Source organism: Schistosoma haematobium, chromosome 4 (genome assembly GCF_000699445.3).
Source record: "Schistosoma haematobium chromosome 4, whole genome shotgun sequence".
Lineage (NCBI taxonomy): Eukaryota > Metazoa > Platyhelminthes > Trematoda > Strigeidida > Schistosomatidae > Schistosoma > Schistosoma haematobium.
This window is the reverse complement of record NC_067199.1, coordinates 26951152-26978022: the sequence shown is the minus strand read 5'-3', so window position 1 is coordinate 26978022 and position 26871 is coordinate 26951152. Positions and strand designations below refer to the sequence as shown.

General features: G+C 38.4%; 1 protein-coding gene across 2 annotated transcripts; it reads right to left on the bottom strand.

The window, feature by feature from the left end:
• Positions 1–7844: 7844 nt before the first annotated feature.
• On the bottom strand, positions 7845–25753 carry MS3_00007772 (uncharacterized protein). Of its 2 annotated transcripts, none has more exons than XM_051216105.1 (6): positions 25366–25753; positions 23622–24231; positions 16486–16702; positions 11774–12349; positions 9863–10085; positions 7845–9208 (listed from the first exon to the last, which is right to left on the bottom strand). In XM_051216105.1, exons 4-6 carry the CDS (start codon positions 12248–12250, stop codon positions 8493–8495), a joined length of 1416 nt encoding a protein of 471 aa, XP_051066659.1. In that variant the 5' UTR covers positions 12251–12349; positions 16486–16702; positions 23622–24231; positions 25366–25753; the 3' UTR covers positions 7845–8492. The 2 variants fall into 2 exon arrangements, with proteins under 2 accessions (XP_051066659.1, XP_051066658.1); XM_051216104.1 differs by having other exon boundaries at positions 24104–24231; positions 25382–25753.
• Between the last annotated feature and the right edge of the window lie 1118 nt (positions 25754–26871).

Here is a 26871-nt window from a genome sequence, read left to right as displayed (position 1 = left end):
CTTCAAGTTTCAGCTCCGTACAGTAGAACTGCCTTGACGTTCGTATTGAAGATTCTCACTTTGATATTGGTTGAAAGTTGTTTTGAGTTCCATATGTTCTTCAACTGTAGGAATGCGACCCTTGCTTTGCCAATCCTTGCCTTTACGTCTGCATCTGAGCCTCCTTGTTCATCGATGATGCTTCCCAGGTATGTGAAGGACTCTACATCTTCCAGAGTTTCTCCTTCAAGTGTGATTGGACTGCCGTTCTCCGCTTTGAATTTGAGGACCTTAGTTTTCCCTTTGTGTATGCTGAGGCCTACTGATGCAGAGACTGCTGCTACACTGACTGTCTTCATCTGCATCTGTTCGTGTGTACGTGATAGGAGAGCTAGGTCATCTGCGAAGTCCCAATCGTCTAATTGGTTCTGAGCTGTCCATTGTATTCCGTGTTTTCCTTCAGATGTCGAGGTCCTCATAATCCAGTCGACCACCAGAAGAAAGAGGAAGGGAGAGAGTGGACAGCCTTGTCTGACTCCGGTCCTTACTTGGAATGCATCTGTCAGCTGTCCTCCATGCACTACTTTGCACTGTATTCCGTCGTATGAGTTCCGGATAATATTGACAATCTTCTCAGGAACTCCGTAGTGTCGAAGAAGTTTCCATAACGTCCTCTTATCTACACTGTCAAACGCCTTTTCATAATCAATGAAGTTGATGTATAGTGATGAGTTCCACTCAACTGATTGTTCGACGATGATCCGTAGTGTTGCAATTTGGTCTGTGCACGACCCATCCTTATGGAATCCAGCTTGTTGATCTCGAAGTTGGGCGTCTACTACATCCTTCATCCGGTTCAGCAACAATCTGTTGAAGACTTTCCCTGGTATTGACAGTAGTGTAATGCCTCTGTAGTTTTCACATTTGCTCAGATCTCCTTTCTTTGGAATCTTGACGAGGTGTCCTTCTTTCCAGTCCATCGGCACTTGTTCCTCCTCCCAAATCTTTTTGAATAGAAGATAAAGCATGCTTGTGGTTGCTTCGATGTCTGATTTCAGTGCTTCAGCTGGTATGTTGTCGGGTCCTGCTGCTTTCCCGTTCTTGATTTGTCTGACGGCCATTCTAATTTCTTCCGTAGTTGGTGGATTGACATCTATAGGAAGATCTATGTGTGCTGCTTCGATGTCCGGTGGATTCATTGGAGCCGGCCTATTCAGGAGTTCCTCGAAGTACTCTACCCATCTGTTCCGCTGTTGTTGAACCTCAATGATTGGCCTGCCTTCTTTGTCCTTAACCGGTCTCTCTGGTTTACTATATTTCCCTGATAGTTTCTTCGTTGTATCGTAAAGCTGTTTCATATTTCCTTCTCTAGCAGCTTTTTCTGCCGTCGTTGCTAGTTCTTCCACGTATTTCTTCTTGTCGGCTCTAATGCTCCTCTTCACTTGTTTGTTTGCTTCTATGTATTCAGCTTGTGCTTGGACTTTCTCTGCTCGTGTTCGGCTGTTGTTAATTGCTGCCTTCTTGTTCTTCCTTTCTTTGATCTTGTCCAGTGTTTCTGTAGAGATCCATTCCTTATGATGGTATTTCTTTAGACCGAGAACCTCTTGACACGTTGAATTTAATGCTTCCTTGATGCCTTTCCAGTTGTCCTCCATAGTAGTTTCTTCTTCTTTCAGTAGATCTTGTAAGGCTTGGAACCTGTTGTTGAGAGCTATCTTGAATTCATTGAGTTTGTCAGTATCTCGAAGGAAGGCTGTATTGAACCTTTGTATTGCTGTTTGTCCACTTGTCCAGTTCTTTTTTAGCTTCAGTTTCAAGTTGGCTACAACTAGGTGGTGATCTGAAGCTATGTCAGCTTCTCTCCTGGTTCTCACATCTTCCATTGTCCTTCGGAATTTTTTATTGATGCAGATATGGTCTATCTGGTTCTCTGTAGTGTGGTCCGGTGAGATCCATGTAGCTTTGTGTATACGTTTGTGTGGAAATATTGTGCTGCCTATGACCAATTTGTTGAATGCACATAGATTTGCAAATCTTTCTCCATTTTCGTTTCTCTCTCCCAGTCCATGTCGTCCCATAATATCTTCATATCCGGTGTTGTATATCCCTATTTTGGCGTTTAGGTCTCTTATCAAGATGGTGAGGTCCTTTCTTGGGCAATTCGCTATGACTGATTGCATCATCTCATAGACATGATCTTTGTCATCTTCATTGCTACCATTGGTGGGTGCATAACATTGGATAACATTCATTGTGATCCCCTCCTTCTTTGTTTTGAATGATGCTTTGATGATTCTGGATCTGTGAGATTCCCATCCTACAAGTGCATTTCGTGCTACTTTGGACAGCATTAGAGCGACTCCCTGAGTGTGTGGAGCATTTTCCTCTTCATGACCGGAGTATAGCAGCATCTCTCCCGTATTTAGCCTTTGTTGTCCAGCTTGGGTCCTATGGGTTTCTCTGATTCCCAGTACTGCCAAGTTGTATCTCCTCATTTCCGTTTCTATTTGACTGGTCTTCCCGGTCTCCCACATTGTTCGGACGTTCCATGTACCTATAAAAATTTTTTGCTCTGGTTGTTAGAAGGGCATCGGCCTCGTGGCTTCCGAAGGAACTCGGCTTTCACCATTAAGCGTCATAATTCTTCTAAATGAAGACCTAACTTTCAGGGCAGAGTTTAAATGGTTTGGATAATTTTTTCTGATAAGCGTTTTTTAGCGAGTTAGTTTTCTACGGGATGGGGACGCCAACCCCATACCCAACCCTCCTCCTTTACCCGGGTCTGGGACCGGCAGTAACTCTGGAAGAGCTACAGGCTGAGTTAAATATTATTATTTAAAATTAAATATAATTTATGTAAAAGATGTGTTGTTTCTGAATTTATTCAGTAAACATTCGTCCGTTAGAACCAAAGGAATAATTGATCTGTGGTAGAACTTAGAGATTCAATGTATAATATTCGTATGGACAAAAATACTACTAGTAGCACGAGTTACGAAGTATATATATTCGTCTATAATGGGTACATGATTGTGACGAGATGGCATAGATTTTATATGTACTGTCATTAATATAATTAATTAATATTTAGACGAATTAAGTGAAAGCTACTGTTTGTATAACCTACTCTATGGTTCAACAAGTTAGTATGAAAAAAATTACAGATAAACAGTTCCACTGGAATATGTGCTATTTGAGTAAAAATGATAGTTTACCTAAAGAAATTGGCACTAATAATGATGTGAAGTACGCTTGTAGATAACTGTCTCCCTACTCTGTTTTCACGATGAATGATTCTGTGTAGTGGCTTTTCTTTCTAATTCCTGTCTCCTTCTCGAAAAGCCGATTTTCATGGTGAAATTAATTGTTTTATCATCCAAAACTGCTGTTATAGCACGACCTGTTTTTGTGATTTCGACTTCCGTGACCTCTGCTTATTGTAACAAAAGTTTTATTCTTCCTCATTATCTTTAACAAGTTTTGAAGTTCTTAATGGCTTGTAACGGTTATCATGTCTGACATATGAATATAGTTAATAAATTAATTAATTAGATATAAAGTGTGCATTTCTAACTCATAATTAATAGACCGTTCACATTCTAGCTCAGTTACTGCATGTGATTAGCTATGGCTAGCGAATATTGATAATTGTATGTTTAGTAGATTGTTCTAGAGATTGTCTTTATCCACCAATGGTTCGCCGACCTAGTAAGAATTATTTTTTTCAATCAGCATAGGGTTGTGGAGACTGCTGAATTTTACTAAAACCACGAACCGATCTAAATTAACAACCACTAGAAGCGCTGAACGGCAGTTTTGTTCTGGCATGGGACTCCTCAACAGTGCACATTCATAACCCCACGACTGGGAACCCAGCCCAGTATTTTAGGTCTCACGTGCAAATGCTTAATCTCTAGACTATTGAACTGGGATCTATGTATTGAAAATAAGTAACTCGAGTCGTAAATTTTTATCTGCAATTTCTTCTAAGGTATTTCAAACTTAGCAAACGGTACTTGACTTTCTAATTTTTCCAGTAATTCACTCAGTAGAATGTATACTAATTATTTTTTAACCAGTTAGAAATAGTATTCCAACTATATTCATGTAAAACTCAAAGATCCCTCATCTTGGATCTGCTTGACTCGTCCATAGAATACAGTTCTACCGAACTCTCATCTTAGGATGCTGCAATGAAGTCAGTGAACTACTTTGAACCATAGGTTGTTTGTTAGATAAATGCTATTATATTGTTGTATGTGAAAACATAATTAAATCAGTGTTTGATGAATATGTTGTTATTCATAATAGCTACCAGTCACTTGAGTCATCTTATTATCATTATACGGTAAGAGGCCATAGTTTACTTATACGTCATACAACCTGTGGTCATATTCCTCCTATAATCATCGATAAGCGTTTATGAAACCGAATTTTGTACAAACGTTCGTTCAGCTTGAAATTCTTTAATCAAATTTTTATCAGTTCTACAGTCACTTGTAATGATGTCCCAAGGATTGTTAGTCTGTCCAACCAACCAAAATCATTTTAAGTTTCAAAAAGTTATATTTTCTATGCTATCCTCTCAACATGAATTTAAAAAAACACTTTAAAGTTACATTTCTAGTTTCAGAAACCCACTAGAAAATTCAGTGTTTAGTTAATGCTGTCTCTCACTTATAACTTCTGAATCTCTCAACCACATTGATAGACCCTTATTGGAAGTGATATATCAATACCAAGGACGAATTATTATTCTTAACTTCGATCAGTTCACTTGATACCCAATCCTTGAATGAATTTTATTTGATAAATTTACAGAATTTTCAAAATAAAAAAATTGTTCCATAAAACATTTCACTGCATGAAAGATCAACTCTTAATAGCCTTCAGTATCTTTTCCGATAACTATGTTGTCTAGATTTTCATTAACATTTTCTAAGGCTCAACAGTCATGGAATATATGTGCAATTGTTTAAACGATAAAAGCTATTATAGCTCGGGTCCTGATAAGTCCACTTATTTATTTAAAAGACAGAATTCGAAATAATATTGCTATCTTAATTTCATTCAAGTTGAAAACTTGTCATTTTGTTCTTAGTCGACAGTTAATTTAATTTTTATAGTTGAGATCATGAGCCAGTTGAAGCTAGACCACCATGGAAAACCAAGAAGCACTGGACGGCCATTTCGTCCTATTGTGGGACTCCTCAGCAATGCACATCCACGACCTCGCCTCGCGAGATTCGAACCCAGGACCTATCAGTCTCGCGCGCGAGCGCTTAGCCTCTAGACCACTGAGCCGGTCGGCATCCAACGGTGTTAATGTCTAACTTCAACTAATCCACCAAAGTGAGCGACACATCCACCATCGTCTTCAGTGAGTTACTGTCTCACAACAGACCCGGTTGAACTCCCACAGTAAAACGAAACGGCCATCCAGGTTTTCCATGGTGGTCTAGCTTCAATCGACTCATGATTTCAACTATTAAAATTACTATAATATCCACAAAACCGCTTCTGAAGTTAATTTAATGTCCAAAATGATATTCCTGAGTTTAGCGAAAATTTTCAAACTATGATCTTTCAGAACAAAAATATTTAACCTGATAGTGGTGCGTACCATAAAATATCACATTGGTTGGTGAATCCAATTATCTTCACGGAAAAGCCCAAAGAGACACTCGCTATGAAAACTCTTAGTGCCAAACCCATCACAACTTCATTAGTTTACATCTAAAAACAGTTATTGAACACTTTTGTGTGAAATATTAACTGCCTTCGTTTCGTTTAGTAAATGTCATTGTCTATTGACAAAGCATATAATAGATAAAATACACCAAGTATATAACACTGAACTTATCTGAGACGCCGACGTGCGGCTCCCCTGGGGACAAATAAATGACATATTTCAAGCTGAGAATGGCAAGCTTATTCCAGGTCTTCGTCGATCCTCGATCCAAACACCTGAGCGAATTCCACTTAAGAGACTCGTCCCCAGTCTCTGTTCAGTGATATTTTCAGCATAGACTGATGATTCTGTTTTTCTAATATTTAGAACTAATTTGTAAGTTTGGCACAACTTTTCACAGTACTTGAATTATTGGAACTAGTGTCGGCTTGTGGTGATAATGGTAGTATGAATAGTGTTACAATTTTTTTCACTTACATAGACATAAATTGTTCTATTATGTTCTATGCACGTAAGATATATGATAAAATAGACACCTTTCTGGTTATACGTTGCACAAATAACCCCCGATTTTTTAATGCTTAAACCATGTCTCGAAGATTTAGGTCAAAATTCTTCTAGAACATCGTACAGAGATACTTTACATGCCACAACGTTTACTTACTAATTGATCATCCGGATGTACATAAAAGACAAAACAGTTAAAACCATACACTTAACAAACTCCTCGTTTCTGGTCCTAAATTGAATTGTCATCAGTGCTGTGAAATTATAAATTAAATAGTTAACCAGCAGGTTTCCAATAAACTTTTTCTACCTTTTCTCAAAAATACTAATTAGTTTATAACATTCACCAATAGTTATCTAATATCCAAGTCCCGGTTTCAACAAAATATCTGGTGAGTCAGCACTGATTCTTTTCCAAAACCAACTGCCAAACAAATCGCAACCTAAAACGCACTCAATTGATTGCTCATTGTTTTATTTCTCGCTCACTCTTTCAACATTATTCAGATGTATATAATCGTAGATAGGAATTACTTATAAACTAGTCAGGAATCTATATTACTATTAGATAGTTTGAATTTGCCGAGAACAGTTCAAGTTATCTATTTTTTTATTACATGTTATTTCCTTCTTCAATTGATGAATAAGCTCGATGGGAATTTCCTAATTCATGTTTCCGTAATAACTTTTTTGTTATGACTGACTGTTGTCATTTTTGGTTTGCTCATTTTGTTGTGGCCCAAGGCTATTGAGTGACTACAAAGACAGTTCTTAATCTCAATTTCTAAATTCTGTCCGGAATATGGCGCCTTTCCTTGAAGTCCTGTCTTCTCTATCACATATCAGTGCGCGAATTTCCAACTCTGAAGAGTCGTTGTGTGTTAGCTTTTATGATTTCAAGTTCACAGTAGATTTCCATTTTGAAACCATTGTTTTTATCGATTTTAAGCAGCATTATCCCGTTGTCGATATTCCTGACTGAATTTTGATCAGTCTTTGTTGACATATACGCATCCTGTGCGGACTGTGTATAGCCAAAATGTCGCGAACTTTATGCAAAATAGATGAAGTGTAGCTAGCGGCAGAACCTAAGATCCACGTATCGCCCTACTTGGGACTCTTCAACCGGATGTCCCTGTATCTCAGTGATGTTCAAACCATGACTCAAACCCAATACCTACCGTTTTAAACTTCTAACCCGTTATCCTCTGGGCTACTGAATCTGGTTGGCTTCTATCTTGTTCGACGGGTATGATATTTTTATTATTAGAAAAGGCTTGGTTTATCCCGCTGTTGATATTGTTGACTGGATTTTAACCAGTCTTTGTTGATATGTGTGAATACAGTGCTGATTGTCTCTCAGTGCGTTTAAAGAGTAAGGTACAATGTCCGAGTCCCCACATGAATTTCAACATTGGGGTGCAAGTATAACCAGCCGATAAGTCCGAAATAGAACGGGATGCGCACCCTGAATTCCAGTGCTAACCACAGCCTATCTATTCTATATAAATAGAAATCCAGATGAACCCGCAAGAAAATATGACCATATGATGTAAGCAATTTTACAACAATAACTGAAATATGATCATGAGTTAATTATAAAGCTACATACCAAAACAGCCATTCATTCGTTAATTAAAGCAACTAAAGAATATGAAAAGATGTATTAAAAATAAACATATATGTATTTATTCATTTTTAATGACTGAGAAACAGAAGTTTGCAAAACTCCAAATAAAATAAATTTCTATTAAGTAGTAAATAAATCAGTTATTTTTCTTAGTTTGAATAAATATTAACAAGTAAATAAGTATTGGTATGATTGAGCAAGAGAATATGACTAGAGAAAAACAAACAAATAATAAAATAAATGAGTTTTGCACAGGATTGACAATAAAAAGACAATAAATTGCACATCATTTAGGTTTTAATGAGAATATTAGCGGTAGTAATAGTAATAGTAGTAGCAGAAGTAGTAATAGAAAATTAAAGAAATGAATATACATAATCATTATCATTTGTGTTGTGTATTTTTCGCATAGGAATGTTTTCATTTAACACAGATCATAGTTAAATAGGTAGTTAGTTGCCCAAATGTATTTGTCTACAACTACATAAATATATGTTATACAAAGACCGATAATAAACAAATAGGAAAAACAAAAAAAAGAATTATAAATATCTCTCTCATACACGCATATATAAAACAGGCTAATGATGTAATAAATAAACAGATCAAGAAAAATTTTATTTTAAAAAAATATCATAAGATGATTTGAAGATAAATCCAATAATTTATGCAATTTCAAACGGTTTAGAGATCATGAAAACCAATTAGTTCGACCAATCCAACAGTGAACATACAACCAATTTGTCCATTTTCACACTGAACTGTTTGTGTTAAATCAGCTGGATCAGTAATCAAGCAAGGATTAGAAAAAGTTAGAGTTGGACCACTTGAAGCCGTTGTGAGACAACTATCCAAGCTTAAACCTGGAGGTCCCTTACTTATACTGCCACCAATTTCTATACCATTATTTGAAGCTCGTTGAAAACGTTGGTGTTGTATGGAATGTATAATCTTTTCATCATCAGAACTTGATCCGATCCACCTATATATAACAAATGGACCAGGTTTAATGCGAAATAGAAAGCATAAACCATTTCCATAGTAAACAGATTCAACACGAGGTTGCCATCTATCTGAACAAAAAGCTCCAATAATACTATTCCTTGACAAACTACGTACCAATAGAATTGTTGCAGGATTTTCTGTCTCTGCTGCCTTAGCATAAAATGTACGCAGGCTATTACCATCTACATTAGATGAAAATACTCGATACGGTTTGAATAAACAGGAATATTTGCGATCATCAATCGATGTGATAATTGAAGCTAATTCATTACTCGATACACATTCAGACGGATGAATTTGTTTTTCAGCGTCACCACCAAGTAAGTAAGCAGCGAATGTATTCTTTCCGCTTTTATTACATGGTTGAATTAGCTGTTTGTCAACATCAAAATTCACTTTCATTAAAGAAAAGAAAGTTAAAAGTAATTGAATTAAGACTTTAGTTATACATATAATTAGTTGAGCTAAGAATAATAATCGATTTATTCTCATTAAAGAAAAATGTTTCAATGTGCAGTTGATAATATATAGTAATATTCTTCCTAAGTACAACAAGAATATTTCAATCGATATCTCGAGGTAAAACTGAGAAGTATGCAATAACAGGTTGAGAGAAAATACGATCACCGCAAATACACTTTTTACTGTACATTTTTAATTCTTATTAATATTTGGTTTAATTAATTTTAATGGGCAGTTTATCGCACTGTTGGACTATTAGTTCCCCATAAATCCATTTTTAAAAAATATGGTTTCGCATTTACAAAATTAGAGACGAAAACAAATAACTTTCGATATTCCTACAACTTACTGAGCAATAAACTACCACTATCATAATGTTTATCTTCTGTTTTAAGGACACTTATAAAGACTAGATTGATCATTGATTGTTTCCAGTTATCATGTGAACAACTTCACTTTACTGTGTAATCATAGTGTTCGGTTTAATAGTAAAGACATTATTTAAGGAGAAAACTCTTGGTGTAGAAAAGCAAATATGCTTAAAATATCATGAATATTTTACAAATTGTTAGGTGAGCAAAAATTACCTTGGAGAGACTGAACACTTTTGATTGCCTGAGAAATTTTCATCCGACTCACACCACGCAGTGAGAACATTTTTCTCATTAGCTTTGATGGTGTCAATGGGATATGTTTGAATATTTCTTCATCATACACAAACCCATGAGAATAATCACCAACATTCCTCCCGATTCCATTGGTTTCACTGCTAATCTTTGAATACTTTCCACTTAAGGAGGCTTTAAGAATCTAAACGATAGATTGCAAAAAAAGGAACACAATTAATGTGCTTTGCACAAGAACATAATTTCTTTAGAAACGATTCAACACTAAGGTAATTTTAAAAATCAAGATTATAAAGTGGTTAAGATTGCGATTAGTACTGAACTTCCATAATGGGTTTATTAACGAATAACCTGCTTTGTAGAAAAACTAAATCGTATTATAACCTTCAAAACTTTACTTACCGCACAAGTCGGTTACCAATAAACAACCGCTTATTATTTGACTTCAATTAAAGTTATGCGAGGAAAACATCATCACACTCTCTGAAACATTGACATGACAACTTAATGACTTTTATTAGGAAAGTTCATCTTTCATAATCAACATTTCTGAAGCGAATTAGTCAGTAGTTTCTCTGATGTTACATTCATAACGTTAACGCCTCTGAGTTTTTGAAATATGGTCGGACAATTCGAAAATGAATTCTTTGATTGGTGCTATCTGCCTTTTTTAAAATAAGAACTAGTCCTTCTACTTTGCCTGGCTTGCTTATGATCAGTGTTATCTTTTCTAAGCTTACACAAAGCATCTTGATATTGTTTGGTATGTGGAGATTTATTTACCATTTTTGCATTATTGCCAGCTATCAGTCAACCAACGTGTTCTGAAGTCTAGTAAGTTCCTCGAATAAGGTTGGGACCAAATATGTTGTTTATGAAAATAATTTCTCAGACTGCAGGTCCGTATTTAGTTAATTAATTTTATATCCATAGTCACAGAATTTATTGGCAAGCGATAAAGCCTCTAATTAAATTATATTCAAGTTCACATTGGAAAAATTGTTTCGGTCAATAGGGAACTTAATTTCTGGTTTTTTGATATTCAAGCGAATTCAATAATTCTATCCCTAATTTTTTCACTCTAATTTTTGCCACAGTGTTGACACAGCTCATAAATTGTGATTTCACACTTAGTGGTAAGTTTTCGACAGTAGATTACCTTTGTAAAAAATTGCTTTCCAAATCAATAGTGTGCACTTTTAATAAATCTGTTTGACTACATATTATTTGCCACTCGTTTTCAGTGTACTGTAAAGCACAGGACTTGAATAGTAAGTATTAGACAAGCATGACATTATGATCAAGTGACTAATCAACGTAAATATAATAATTCTTCAGGAAGTCAGTTACAGTTAGAATGTCTTAGTGGTGATGTTTCAAACCGTGAAACTGAGTGCGGTGGGTTCAAGTCTTACAGCGATTATCAGTTCATTTCATACTGTACATGTGTCTTGTTGATGATTCCTAACTGACATAAGACTTGAGTCTAAAACTAACAAATATAACTTAACGAAGACCTAAAGCCTCATGTACTGAACTGCAGTTTATATGAATAAGGGGGAAAACGATAGTCAATTTTTTTTAACTTTTAAGGAAGTGGTTAGTTACTAAGGTAGATGGAAGCCGAAGAAGAAGAATGTAACACTAAGTGAGTTTGAGAAACAAATCATAATAATGTGTCTACATAATTTTAAGAAAGAACCTTTTAGTGAACCGTAGACTATAATAAGGTGTTTAATAACTGTTGTTAACGCTGGATGAACGAGCTAGCTTTTATCATATCTAAAAACAGAAAACGCATTATACTCTTTTGGACAGATGTATTGTACAGTGATTACAGATAATATAAAATCAGTGATATGAAAAACTTACAACTAAACCAGCACGATAGAACACTTTCGGTCCTTCTAACAAAAAGCTATCAATTAAACAAACAAGATGTTCGAAAGGTAACTTCCACAGTAATAAACACCAACGGGCCAACTGAAGTCGTCTTTCATCTTCTTTACAGGTGGCACTAACATTTTTCTCATTTGATTTGGAAGTCATCAATATGGTACGTTTCTGACTATCTCTTCGTAAAAGATTACATAAATAGGCCAACTCTTCTAATGATAAACAATGTTCTTTCCAATCAGATTTTGTTTGAATTAAAATACCAGGTTGATCCAATAAAGTGAGTATACATTTACGTACAACTGTAATAGGCATATAGTGTAGAAATAATGCTGTCAACGGCCATAGTTGTGGAGCATAAACAAGTTCCGGGCGGTCAATAAAAATATTATGTAATATTGTCCGTAAACAATTTTGACCAAGTGTATTTAAGAAAAAAGTTGGCAATAACATTTGATTGGAAAACTCGTAACCAGCCAATAATGATGAACCATCAATGTTTGTAACACTGGTTGTTAAAATATCATTACTATGGATGCTTGAGTCGGAAATCTAAGTAAAATCAACAACATGAAAGTTATGAATACACAAAGATGTATATCGATAAACAAATAATTATTATAAGGAGAAAATGGTGGTGGCATATTCATTACTTTATTCCGATAGAACTTCATTCTAATCCCCTCTCATTATGAATGTTTGTAAACCACCATTGTACTGTTAAGATATGTCAACGTAAATTGATCCATAGTTACACAAGATCTATTGAAATGAGTGTCACTTAATATATATACAGAATTAAAAAAAGCTGATTGGGAGAAACATTTGATTTTACTCCTAATTGAAACACATGACTGATATATGAAATATTTTTTATTAAGCAGACTTTAGATTATATTTCATTATTAAAATAAGGGTAAAGAACTATAATAGATGGATTGCACTCTATTAAAGGAAATGTGTAACTACTTAGATGAACTGAGGATAATAGAGTAACAAAACACTCGGCTATATAATAAACTTCTTGTTATAATTCTCTGATCATGTTAAAAAAAACTAGAAGTACTATATTCACTTAAATAATACTGCCAATTGGTCACATATCGTGGAACGACGGAGTGAGCAATGTTCAAGTTAGACGCAGGACACCAAGTAAAGATAGCAAGTCAGTTGGTAAAATTGTAAATGCTCATAGACTGAGGTGGACAGAACACATATTATGTATGCCTAATCATCCCCTACCTTGATAGGCAATGATTGCTGGTGTAGGAGTATGTTGGAAGAAAGTTTGAAGCGGCCAAACGATGATATGGCATCAGTTCATGTGTACATTGGCTGTCGATCTGAGCTATCAGTCAGTCAGTAACAACGTAGAACTTTGTACGTACGTACATCAGTTCGAGTTGCCACACCACATTAGCACACAGATGCAGTGGTCGATTCAAGTCTGAACAATTGTCTGCTATTACCTATTGCCGCTGCCTTTTCCACCTCTCTTGCTTTCGCTACCCACCACTGTTCACGATCATTGCGTAGACTTCTTGTCAGCTTGTGCTTAAGCTGACTCCGCTCTTCATTATGTTCAGAGTCAGGTGGAATGAGTTTCCGAGCATCTATCAGTGCAATAGATGCTGCTGAGATCCTGTGTTGCTCCCTAACTTTATGGGTTATCGTACTAGCAGATATCATTGCTATTTCCATAGCTTTTCGGATGTCATTCCATGCTGCCTCGGGGTAGGCATCACACACATGGCTGCCTAACTGTTTTCCTAGTTGTTCCTGAAATATACTCTTAGCTTGACTATCATTAAGTAGGGCCCTAAGAGGTTTACTTGCAGCGTTTTTCCTACGTCCAGTAAGACGCAGACAGATACGCGCTCGTACTAGAGCATGATCTGAATCTAAGCATGTGCTCCAGAATGAGCGACAGTCTTCTATCGAGCCCTTCCATCGGTGGTTGATAGCGATGTGATCTATTTGGGTCCAACGTTGGGACGAATTAGGGGGTCGCCATGCTAAAAGATGTTTTTCCTTATGCTTAAAGTTAGTATTTGCAAGAAAGAGGCGGTTATCTGAGCATAGCTGCAACAGACGGTCGCCATTATCTGTTCTTTGAGCCACGATGCTATAAGATCCAGCCAGGTGTCTTTCCCTTTCGCTTAGTTTACCTACTTGAGCATTAAAGTCACCGGCCACTATTACTACATCAGAGCGCCTAGCTTTTCGGAGAAGGTCGGAGAGCTTTCTGTAAAACTCATCTTTTACATCATCTGCGCTGCAGTCAGTGGGAGAATAGGCAGAGACTACGAAGAGGCAACGACGAGTGTCCCTATCTTTTCGGACCCTTACTGTTCCGTTCAGTCGGACAGCGCACAAACGACTGTCTACTGGGATCCACTCTAAGAGAGCTAGTCCTGCCCTAGGACTCAATGCTATACCTACGCCGGCGAGGCCACGGGAAGCAGAATCAGGGCTTCCAGATACACGGAGTGTGAATCGAGTCGGTTCTTTATTTTGACATGATGAGGTCAGATGAATGACGCTACTTGGATCCTGTATGCGCGTTTCGGAGACGCAGCACACACCGATGGCGCGGGATTCTAAAGTCCTAGCTAAGGAAGCCTGCTGTCCTATTTGGCAGTGTTCGAACGTTGAAAGCTCCTACGTATAGTTTAGAGTGTGGTTTCAGGAGAGCAGGAATAGCGTTCCGCGTACTCGAATCGTTTGACCTAGCGGTGCGAGGTGATAAAGAAATGTGAGGAGGGTTAGTCATGGAGATAAGAGAGGTATTAGGAGGTGTAGGAAGGATTTGAATGTGACCAACTTGGTCTCGTGTGCTGTTACGGGTATGAGGGCTGATATCACTTCCCGGCTGCCAACACTGTGGAAGGGTATTTCTTGAGGAACCTGAAAAGGAAATTGGACTAGTGTTGGTCTTAACGACCTGGGAGCGTGACCGCAGAGCCCAGCGGACAACTGCTTGAGGCCGGTTGCGTACAGCCTTTTCGTGGAAGGTTTTTAATGTGTTAGCTCCGTTCTTCAAAGGGCCTTACCGCCGGAGACCGAAATCCGTGAGGTAAGATGAGGTGTGACATTTTTAGGGTCGACCTTTTCTAACTCCACCCCTCCTTATGGGAAGGCAGCATCGTTGCAGATGCTGGTTGTCCGAGGGAAACACCTTACTGCTGTCACACCCCTCTACAGTCAGCAGTACGACTTCGCCCTCAGACCTTGAGTTGCTGCTTTTAGTCTTACCGTTCTCCAATCGACCTGCCTGGCATGGTAGAACCTACAGGAACATATGTTCCAGCCAATATAGCTCGGCTGGGTCATCATGATAGGCAAGCCCGACCACCGCGTCAAGGTAGCAGCTTCGGTCGGGGGTCTGAGCTATGCTAGCATATTTGGACTAAATGGTCGGGGTCCTTGTGATAAACGTGATCAGTAGCTATAGACTAGATGATATGGTTCAAAATCGTCCACAATTATGCTACTTATCTTGTTGATTTTATTCTGTCATTTCAAAGTGGTAAAGCAACTTGGGATAGCACATATTTGTCACAAGCTCCATGTTGGTTATGACTAATTGACTATCATTAATTGTCGTTATTACGTCGAAAATGAACAGTCGGTTTGTCTGACATCCCGTGAGAAAAGCTCGTATCTATCCAAGTATTCAGAAAATTAATTACCAGAATAGGTAATGATAATGATGACCATACAGTGTTAAGCAATACAAGTGTACCATCCTTTAAAAGATTTAGATAACGTACTTCAAGTGTTTATGTTATATCATGTGATAATACAAACTGTTGTTTTGATCAATTGCTGTATAAATACTTTCATATGATAAAAATGATGACCAGAAAATTGATGTGACAAACGATTCCCATAGTCACACTACGGGATAGGATTTGTGGTTTCGTAAAAGCAGGCTAGTATTATCGAATTGGAACGTATGTGCATTAGTCAAAGTTGACTAATGACGAGTATCTGCAGTGATGGAAGGAACAATTGTATGGTAGTGTCCATATTTGAGAGTCTCACAAAACTTGTGTTATTCAATTCAAGCCACTCTATGTGGACTTATGCAGTGGAATGATTTGTGCCTATACCTATTTTGAAAATTTAATGAAATGGTTAGGTCAGTAGATTATTTTACTTAATACGCAGTCTAGTTGGTTTAAATTGTATCTGCTCGTTTACACTACATGTAACACTGGTGAAGTATCTAACTATCTACAAAATGATCATGTCGTGCAACAGTCCTCCCTATAACTATCAAATTTAAGCACTTAAAAAGGAAATATGGAACTTGCAGGTGTTCGGTTATCGATACATGGGCATCATTGTCAGTGTGTGGTGAAAGCATAAAGTTCGCATTGCAAAAGTGAGGCACGAAAATCTAGACAAACTATAATTCAGTCAGTGTACGTATAAATGACGTTACGACAAAAAAAGTAAGATACACCCAGAAAAAATAATAATTACAAACCGGGTTCCCAAGTTAAAACACTGTTGGAGATTGGATATTAAACCATTTACGAGAAAAAAGTGAAACTATGGCCTCCTTTATGATTTATAATAGCCTTTAAAAACGACCGATTATAAAGTAAAGTGAAGAGAGAATTTAGGAGACAAACAAATATTTGAAGATGAACTTTACAAGAGAACACTGGAGCACTAACCTGTAAATTAATGGAATATTTGGTGGATAAAAGCTGTGACCAAAGACTTTTACGTATGGGATGTGATGGGGGTAAATTGAGATTCCGAATGAATATTTTTAACTTTGCATGCCCATACTTAGAAGTTTTATCAAACAACGAGCTCAAAACAGCCAACTCACTGCCATCGTAAACAACCTTTCCTATGCTTGAGGAATCCACCAAATCTGTAAAAGGGCTAGAATAAAATGTTATAGTAAGACTACTTTATGTAAAACAATCTGACATTAAGAAATACGATATATAAAGTTAGGTATGCGACAATTCACAGACGCTCAAGCTTAAAAAAGGGGTTTCCTTATGGGACCAATGTCCCGTTGATTGAAAAGTCTACTCGATGAGACAATGAGATGACACTGTGAACCTTATTTTTCAGATAGCCATCGAGTGGTATGATCTTTTTATTCTTTTTATTACGATCCTAAAGTTTGTATGGTTTGAAGTTGATGTATTTAATTAGATCCAGCACAAACGCATGCACGTAATCAACACAGAAACTGACAAAAATGTGCATCAGTCTAATTTCCCACATCACATCAGCATAACGGAATATTAAAGTAGTAGAAGCAATGATAGTAGTAGCATCAGTGGCAGCAAAAAATTCAGGTACAGAAAATATGATTCTAAAATAATGAATCCATAGAATAGGAAACAAAATAATTTTTAAAATCAGGATATAGGTTTAACATTAAAGTGCATATATCTCAGCCGTTACTACCGACCTTGTAGCCACCTGGGTAGTGGAAGTTAGCGCAACATATTTAGAACTGAGAGCAAGCCGTTATGTATAAAAAGAATCCGAAATATTACTAACAGTTAACTGAATGATACGTAATTTAAAAAAACCGGGGCAAATTACCTAGCTAGAAGTATGCCTCCATTGTAGAACCCAGTATAGGTTTTCATAACACTAAACAGCACAAGTTTGGGTACCCGGGCAGTATCACAGCCCTCACACTAATCGAATGAGATTTGTGTGGCGCATATGTATGTGGTGCCCCCTTGTACCAATATCTATGTGTCCAAATAAATAATACAAGTAGGAAACCAACTACATGAGAACGATATCACGATGAACAAGAAGAACGGGAGATGAAAAATCAGTCCTAAATTCGAATAAGAAATAATTATATCGGGACAACTGTGATCGATTTCTAAGTATGTCATCGCCCCCGAATGCCCTGGTACGGCCGAGAGTGGGGTGAGTTCGCTCTCCCTCTCGAAATACTCTCACACGGCCGCGCGTATACAGCCTCTGCCAGGGATGTCCTTCTCGTGGCGGGGGTGTTGTTTACGAAAATGAGAGGACGAAAGGCGAATGTCCGGCGCTTCAACCGGATCACAAACCAATGGTGCACATGAGCTCCAGTATCCTGCGGGAACAAATGGCGTATGAACCACTCGTTGGTCACCGGCTACCATGGGATTGCATCTCCTTACGATGCTCCACTGCCTTGTGGGTTAGACCTTTAGGTCAAAGGCTCGGGGAGTGGCCCCCTAAGATAACCACCTGCTTCGGTTTGGGTACCCGGGCAGTATCACAGCCCACACACAAACGATGAACTCTATGTCTATGGCAACTACTTTTCTCGCTCCGAAAAACAATCAATCGATTCAAATAATTATCATTACTATTATTGTCATTATTATTATTATTATTATTATTATCCACATTATTCACCCTCTTTTATACTTATACAGCGGCTCGTCTTTGGTGGAAATCCGACTGTATCTAAACGTCCTCGAGTCACTGTCCGGTCGAAAATTGTATGTTACCACCGAATACGAGGACTGAAGCAGTTTTTCTGAAACCACGTGCACCATTCAAACTGGCTGCCTTCAACGTTCGCACATTTATGCAGGTCGGACAACAGATAGGGCTGGCTATGTCTTTGGAAAGTCTTAATATCGATGTTTGTTGTCTATCCGAGACCCGTATTCAAGACTCTGGCGAAGTACTACAAATTCGCTCTCCATCTGTCGCTTCGAAAAGCTTGTTTTACGTGCGCTTATCCGGGGACCCTGTGGCATCTTCGTCTGGTCTTGCTGGCGTTGGTGTCGCACTAAGCGCTAGAGCTGAGGCAGCACTAGTCGATTGGATCCCCATTAACAGTCGGTTATGTGCTGTTAGATTAGAAAGTTCCATCAAAGTGAGAAGAAATCGGCGTGAGAAACGATGTCTTTTCGTCATCTCCGCCTATGCCCCGACAGATTGCAGCCCGGATGCAATCAAGGATGAGTTTTACCACCAGTTAACTGTTCTTAGCCAGAAAGTGCGTTCGACAGATATTGTAGTACTAGCCGGAGACTTGAATGCTCAGGTCGGGCGTCTAGGCACAGAAGAGAGTCGTTTAGGTGGCCGATGGGGACTCGTTGGTCGTAGGTCAGATAACGGGGACCGTCTACTGCAACTGTGCACAGACCACAACCTGTTTCTGGCTAGCACTAACTTTCGGCACAGTCATCGCCGATGTGCCACCTGGCGTCCTCCCTCTGCATCCCAAGCCTGGACTCAGATTGATCACATCGCGATCAGCTACCGCCGGCGTGGTTGTGTAAAAGACTGCCGCTCCTTTTGGAGTACCTATCTGGACTCTGACCATGCCTTGGTCTGCGCCAATCTTGCCTCACTTTTCAGTGGACAACGAAGTGACCACCACCAAAAGATTGATGTTAGCAAGCTGGTTGCAACTTCTGTTGCAAGTAAGTATCGAACCGAGCTAGCCTCTAGGCTAGCTACTACTCCACCGAAAAGTATAGATGAGCATTGGTTGCAATTGCATGACGCCATGAAAATGGCGGGAACAGTCAGTTGTGGGTTTGCGAAACGTCCCGCTTTTAAGCACTGGGTTTCTTCTGGTTCCTTACAACTCATTGAAGCTCGTCGGTCTACTCCGGGTGACCGTGAGTTTGACCATAAACGAAGGAAGTTACGTAAGGAAATTGGGCAAAGCTTGCGTAAGGACCGAGAAGCCTGGTGGTCGAAGCGTGCTAATGAGCTGGAAGCAGCAGCTGCATCTGGCAACTACCGGAAGCTCTTCCAGCTCATCCGAGCCACTGGCAGCAAGAAGTCTGGTGTGAGTGAAACAATCTGCGAGGATGATGGGATGCCAATCACTAACATCCATCGACGTCTTGGACGATGGGCAGAATTTTTCGAAGGGCAGTTCAACTGGCCTGCTGCTCCGGCAACATCGGTCAGAATGTCCTGCCCTCCATGGCCGGTGACGACTGATCCACCAAACGAGGAGGAAGTCCGCAAGGAACTCCAACTCTTGAAGCGTTACAAATCACCTGGCCCAGATGACTTACCTCCGGCTCTTTTTAAAGATGGTGGTGACTTTTTGACTAAGGAATTGACGACGTTGTTTACCAAGGTTTGGGAACTAGAGAGTGTACCAACGTCATGGAATGAGTCGATAGTTGTCCCTATCTTTAAAAAGGGTTCACGTCGTTCCTGCAACAACTATCGGGGGATAAGTCTACTTCCGATTGCGTCCAAGCTATTGGCTTCCGTCATACTTCGTAGGTTGTTCAAAACTCGAGAAAGACTGACTCGCGAGGAGCAGGCTGGGTTTAGTTCTGGTCGAGGATGTATTGATCATATCTTCACCCTCCGCCAAATGTTAGAACACCGTCACACTTATCAAAGGTCAACAATCGTGGTGTTTCTTGACATCAGGGCTGCCTTCGATTCGTTGGATAGGACTGTTCTCTGGGATTGTCTATTGAAGAAGGGTGTGCCTGAGAAGTTTATTAACATCCTAAAAGCCCTATACACAAACACCTCAGGCAGAGTGAGGGCATACAACCATCTCTCTCCATCGTTCCATTCGAGTAGTGGGGTTAGGCAGGGTTGCCCAATCTCACCATTCCTCTTCAACTTTGCCATCGATGACATTCTGGAAACAGCTCTGATGAATGTAAGTAATGGCGGTGTGGATCTGTTGCCTGGAGAAAGACCTCTCGACCTTGAGTATGCGGACGATATTGTCTTACTGTGCGATAATGCCCAAGGCATGCAATCCGCACTTAATCAGTTGGCAATCAGTGTCCGTACGTATGGTATGTGCTTTTCACCTTCGAAGTGCAAACTACTTCTACAAGACTGGCAGGATTCTAATCCTGTACTCACCCTGGGTGGTGAGCAGATAGAAGTAGTCGAGTAGTTTGTGTATCTAGGTAGCTGCATAAATGCCGGTGGTGGCATGAGTGATGAGATCGATTCACGTATAGTGAAAGCCACAGTGGCTTATGCCAATCTGGGTCATCTTTGGCGTCTTCGTGATGTTAGTCTGGCTGTAACAGATCGGATCTACAACGCGTCGGTGAGAGCAGTTCTGCTCTATGCTTGTGAAACCTGGCCTCTCCGAGTTGAGGACGTTAGACGACTTTCTGTGTTCGATCATCGCTGTCTCCGAAGGATTGCTGACATTCAGTGGCAACACCATGTCAGTAATGCAGAGGTTCAGCATCGTGTGTTCGGGCACAGAGATGATAATTCAATTGGTGTCACCATCTTGAAACACCGACTTCGGTGGCTTGGACATGTTCTACGAATGTCGTCCCAGAGAATTCCACGTCGTGCATTATTTGCCGACTCTGGGACTGGTTGGAAGAAGCGGAGAGGTGGTCAGTGCATGACATGGTGTCGTGGTATGAAAGAAAGCTGCAAAGGACTGGCTTGTGTCGGTCCTTCACGACTCCCTGGTTGGGGTCCGAGAGATGGTGCTACACAGTGGCTAGAGACGTTATCAGATATGGCTCAGAATAGAAGCCAGTGGCGATCCTGCTGTAACCTTCTTTTACTTTCTTCATAAAAAGTGGTTGTGTCTCCCTTACCTGAAAGATTTCTTCCGATTGTACCTTTGCGTTCCCTGTTTACTAGCACATTACCTTACACCAATCTCTTCGTTATTGTCCTCTCTTTTTTTGTGCTCCTTAGCTTCTTTTTTTTTCTTTCTTTGTATTCCTCTTCGAATATTCATTGTTCTGTGTGGCGCATATATATTGGCGCTCTCTTGTACCAATATTCATGTGTCCAAATAATAATAATAATAATGTCATCGTGAGAAATCTAACCACGAAACATGTCTCTCCACAAATCAGGAAGAAATATCTTTTCAACTAGCATCATTTTTCTACGTGATTACAAATATCAGTTTGGAAATATTCGCACTATAAGCAACAACTCATGTTATTGGACTAGCCAGTTGAAAAAGTACAGTCCTATGGTAGAAATGGTTGTCTGATTAAATAGTTAAGGCATGTTGAATGAGAGCTGAAGACAACGCCTGGATACTTAAGAAGTAGATGACCTAAGGCTTTACCCTCAGGTAATAACTAAAATTCGAATGTTTAGGACACGATGTCTCAGGTCCATAATAATGATAATAATAATAAGCGCTGCTGACAGGGTATTTAGTAAACACATAATAACCAATATTTTGAAGTTAAATAGTTACAAAAATATACTTCTGAGCATGTAATCTATTTTCAATTTTTCACCTCAATTATGGTAGTAAGGAAGTGTAATCTACTTCAAGGTGCCTAGAATTTCTAATAACAGCGACTCGCGATTATTTAAACTGTACATTATTTTCCCCAAGTCATTTCTCCTCATAAACTTTGTTTTTACAAACTTCTCAGATACGAAATGAATAACTAATATGTATGTAGCATGTATCAAAAATCCAACAAATTATAAATTGTTTGGCACAAGTCTACTTAACCACATCATGTAAACGACAAGATTTAATACCTTTCCCCCGAAGTAGGTAAAAACTTACGTGACCCTTTCAGGGATGACGCATAAAGCCATTAGACATCCAACATTTTTTTCACTACACGCCAGTGAGCATTGAGAACGCGATGAAATATTTCTAATCCAGAGACGCTTTTTTAAGACTGTAGACGTAGTATTTTAGAGAAGACTACGGTGTTGTGTACTCGGTATTTAATGGTTAATTAGATATTTCACTCAGACAATTCGGTCGGTAAATCCCAAATAAACTTAGTATCTTTACTGTGATTTTTCAACAAATAATTCATCATTCTCACCGAAATTTTTAAATTCAGTATGATGATCTGAGCCCTCACAAGGTCGGTTCAAAATGTAAGATCACTAGATAATTTGTTTGTGAAAAGTAACTCGTGATTTCAAATAATTCAAGACTTCAGGTTTATGTTATGTTACCTAAGGGACCAATTCATGAAGTCATTTAAAAAAATGATCTGAACCATGTACGTAGGTGCAGACTGCTTGGTTGGGGTCCGCAAGATTATTGTTGGAGACTTTCGGTGGCATGACTTATGATCGTGTGCAATACCGTACGTGCATTCGTTCTTTGTTTTCAATTATTCCCTAGATCTCCCTGTACTTTTTTTCCTCTTTTCTATACCTAACGTTTTCTAATACTACAATTACTACGACTACCTCTACCACTCTTGGATTTATCCCGATAATTCTATCTCGTTGTGTTAATGTGACATGGTAACTTGAACCTAGGCATGCGTCAGGTTCTTCGTTGAATATGACTGACTCACCTAACGATGCTAAAACTTTATGTAATCATTGAAAGATAGATGACAGTATATAATTAGTTACCTAAAACAGTCAAAATCTTATTTGATTATTAAAGAACTATGGATAGATTTTATCGGAAAGTCGTGGTTTTATCAACCTTAATCCAAAAGCACTTATAAAAGTTAATGCAGATACTCGAAATACACATTCCAACTTACGTTTACAAAAGGTCATTTCTTGAAGTTGATTTCTAAATCATCGAAATCTTTACAGTTAGAAGCTAATATGGTTGGGCTTCCAGACTTTGAGCTTACATTTTATACTTATCATAATAAACAGCTTTATATTTCAGTTGAACTACGTTTAAGTATGGAAAACAACACTAACATTTATCTCAGCAACTATAAAAATTAGATTCATCGCACTGATGAGAAGAGACTTTAGTTCTTTCAAATCAGTATTTCAATACATTGCTTGTCCTTATCCAAACTAGTTGGGAAATAAGCTTACATAAAACTAACAGCGATCGTGAAATATACTTGTAAAAAGGAGTAAAACTAAGTTCACTCACCAAGTTTATCTTTTATGTACTCAGCAATTACACATTTCTTGTTAGCAGTAATAATGGCACCCGGCAGCTCAAGTTGAAGTAAGTGTAGCAGGATTAGAATATGAAACCAACTAGATAGGTAAATTTTCTGGCAATCAACCCACCGCTATGTTGAGGTGTTCAACATCGACACTTACTATAATTTGGTTGGTCTGTTGTGCAGTACACTCAGAAACCTATGTTTTACCAAAACTAAGCTCCTTTATATATCTCTAATTATGATCTCACCATTCTTCCCAACTTACCCACTTATCGGTTTGAATAGATGTTTAGGTAACATGTAACTTAAACAGATAATGAAGGATGCTTTTACGTGACCAACCATGACGTAATGGATGATAAGTGCAAATTATCGTCAACGTATGGCACAACCCTACTCAGTAGGCTCTACAGAAAATCGAGACCGAAGTTCTGTCTACATCCACCCATTGTGAGTCACTTACCTCAATGTTGAGCTCATAATAGTTCATAATGTAACAGATGATTGGTTGTTAGTTAAGAACCGAAGTCCCAAATATTTTTGTGGTTAAAAATCAAAAGAAATACGAGCGTTGGACGAATTAACCAAAATCTAAAATATAAACAAATACAAATGATCTAAAATTGTCTGACATTACAGCTAATACGAAAAACTACGGGTGAAAGTATTCGTGAAAATGCCTTTATAAAAATAGCCTAAGGATAGATGTAATTGTTCTACTATACACATTGACTATTATGCTCTCGTCTTTTTTGTTAGGCCCAGACTGAATTGAAACAACGTTGACCTCAGCTGCTAATGACTACCCAATCCATGAAAATACAAGGTATATGGATTATCACATAAGAGGTGCATTAATGGTTCAATCACTAGGTTCAAAGCCACTAGACCCCGCAATAAAAACGTGCACCACATTGTTTAGTCTGGATATCTGAATAGTATCGCTATCCCTCACGCAAGTGTGGCATTAATGCTCCGATCTCGTATGGAGAGATGCCAATGATTAAGTCACTAGCAGACAGTAAACCTAATGGACGCTACAATATCAGCCAGTTGACAAACAGTTAGTCGAAATATGTAGCATTCATCGAAGCATGTTTGTTATGAAAAATGAAACTATGCATATCTGACAGTTATCTGCATATACTAAAACTGATTCAACTTCTTGAGAAGAAAAATGAATACGATTTTTGATACGGTTGGTCCACAATATATGAGTGAACTATGGTCCACTAATTTATCGAGTGAGTTATTTTCTAGCATGTGATTAAGGTAGTAACTAAGTACTAATGGATCCATACATCGAGTGAAACTGTAGTATTGGCCATTTACTTTAACTTGAGGAACGACATCAATCAAAAACATGGGGCTAGGTTAGATATATCTAAGCAAGCCTCACTAGTGATGAAGACTCGATGGATAAACACCCCGTCCGCGAGCAGTTCTTCATATTAATATCTCATAGGATTTTCTTAATGCGTGTGAACACCTTGAGACTTCTGAGAATAGGGGACTTATCGGTAAATCGAGTGAAGATCCCGAACTTGCGTTAATTTTGAGAAAATGAGACAGAGGAAACCTTAAATTTGCCCAGGATTAGGATTTTTACTCAAGATACCAAAGTTGGGAATTTGTGGCCCTTTGACCGAGGTAAAAAATGTTAGTGACCATGTGTCTATTGTGCATGAACTGCAGACGGAATTTATTTTTGATCAGTAAAATTACCCGATGCTGGACTGACTTTTGCAAAACGGAAGCTAGGCGTAACAATCGAGCAAGGATAGCTCAAATACCAGACGACCTTGATAAGTCATCTAAATGGTTCAAATGGTTGTAGACAGAAAAAATAAGCTTTCGCCTAACAGGCTTCCGTGTCTAGAAGCATTGAATCACCAATACCTCCAAGCAGGAACCGTGTATATTAGATTGAAAAGACGGTTCCAGAGTGTAAACTACAGGTACACGCCCGAAGCATCAAACGTTCTTGAACACCAAGCGGCTCATCTAGTTTTCGAAAAAAGGAAAATCTTCAACATCTTTGGTCGTAGTCCTCACTAATAGAGAAAATAGATCGGTAAACCTGGTCTAGTCCTCGCAGCTCATTTTCCAGTGAACATCCACCTACTCCTTGGAAATATTTACTGATGGAGCCGACACTACTTGATCGGTACCGAACAAATAGTGAAATGCTTTAACGTTAAAGCATTTCAGTCAGTGAACACTCAGGTGGACCAAATGGTTCTGGAAAGAATAGAAGATTTCGCTTAACGACCTTCTATATCTAGTAGCAGTGGGTCACAGATGCCTTGTGGTAAAAACATAGGTATATTTAAATGTAGAAGAGAAGGTAGCGGTAAATAAATCTAAAACAATTAGTCCCTTTTATAAATTTCGATAACGTAATTAGAAGATGAAGATTATCAGAACTATGTGGTATATTATCGCAATACACTTCAAACAATCTGAGCACACATATACTTGTTAAGAGCATTTATATATACAAATAAAAAGTCAACTAGACTGGAAATAGGGTACATAAATGCTCTTAACAAGTATATGCGTGATCAGATTGTTCGAAATGTATTGCGCTAATATATAACATAGTTCTGGTAAATAAATCCTCAAAATCAATAGCTCTGTAAGTCTTCGGGATTGAATGCTAACCACATTAGTTTTAGTGGACTCATCTAGCTGAAGGCGCTCGGTCATGCATCCGCACCAGATCACGAGTGGGAACGCCGTGCTCAACAATCCCTCCAATCGCTAGCCAAATTAGATCAGACGATCCTCGATATATTGATAGCCTATCAAGTATATCTTCGAACCTACTCGGTTCTGTCTTTTGATTTCACTTGGTGTGTACGATTCATATTAGGTGTTACTGGTTAAAGTGTTGTCAAACTCCAAATACCTGTGGCATCTTCAATGTATATATAGTGAAGCCTCATTTCTTCAAATAATCACAATTTGTAAATATGAGATGATTCATAGGTTTCACAGCTCTTAGTAAATTTTGGGTTAAATGAAGTGCTACGACGAGGGATTTCGTTAACGATACAAAAGTGTCAAATTATCCCACATGGAATATAGTTTTATTTGTCTCAATTATCAACTATGTTCTATTCAAATTTTCAAGTAATTCAACAGGACTAGATGTGACATTTGTACTAACTGATGATTCCTTTGTACTTGATTGACGGCTGATTGCGAATTCTAAATATTATACGTTCA

Coding starts and splice junctions, on each gene's coding strand:
- MS3_00007772 (XM_051216104.1), bottom strand. Junction 12,350..16,485: donor AATATTCCATTAATTTACAG/GTTAGTGCTCCA, acceptor GATTTTACTTAG/ATTTCCGACTCAAGCATCCA. Junction 9,209..9,862: donor AAGTGTTCAGTCTCTCCAAG/GTAATTTTTGCT, acceptor CTTTAATGAAAG/TGAATTTTGATGTTGACAAA.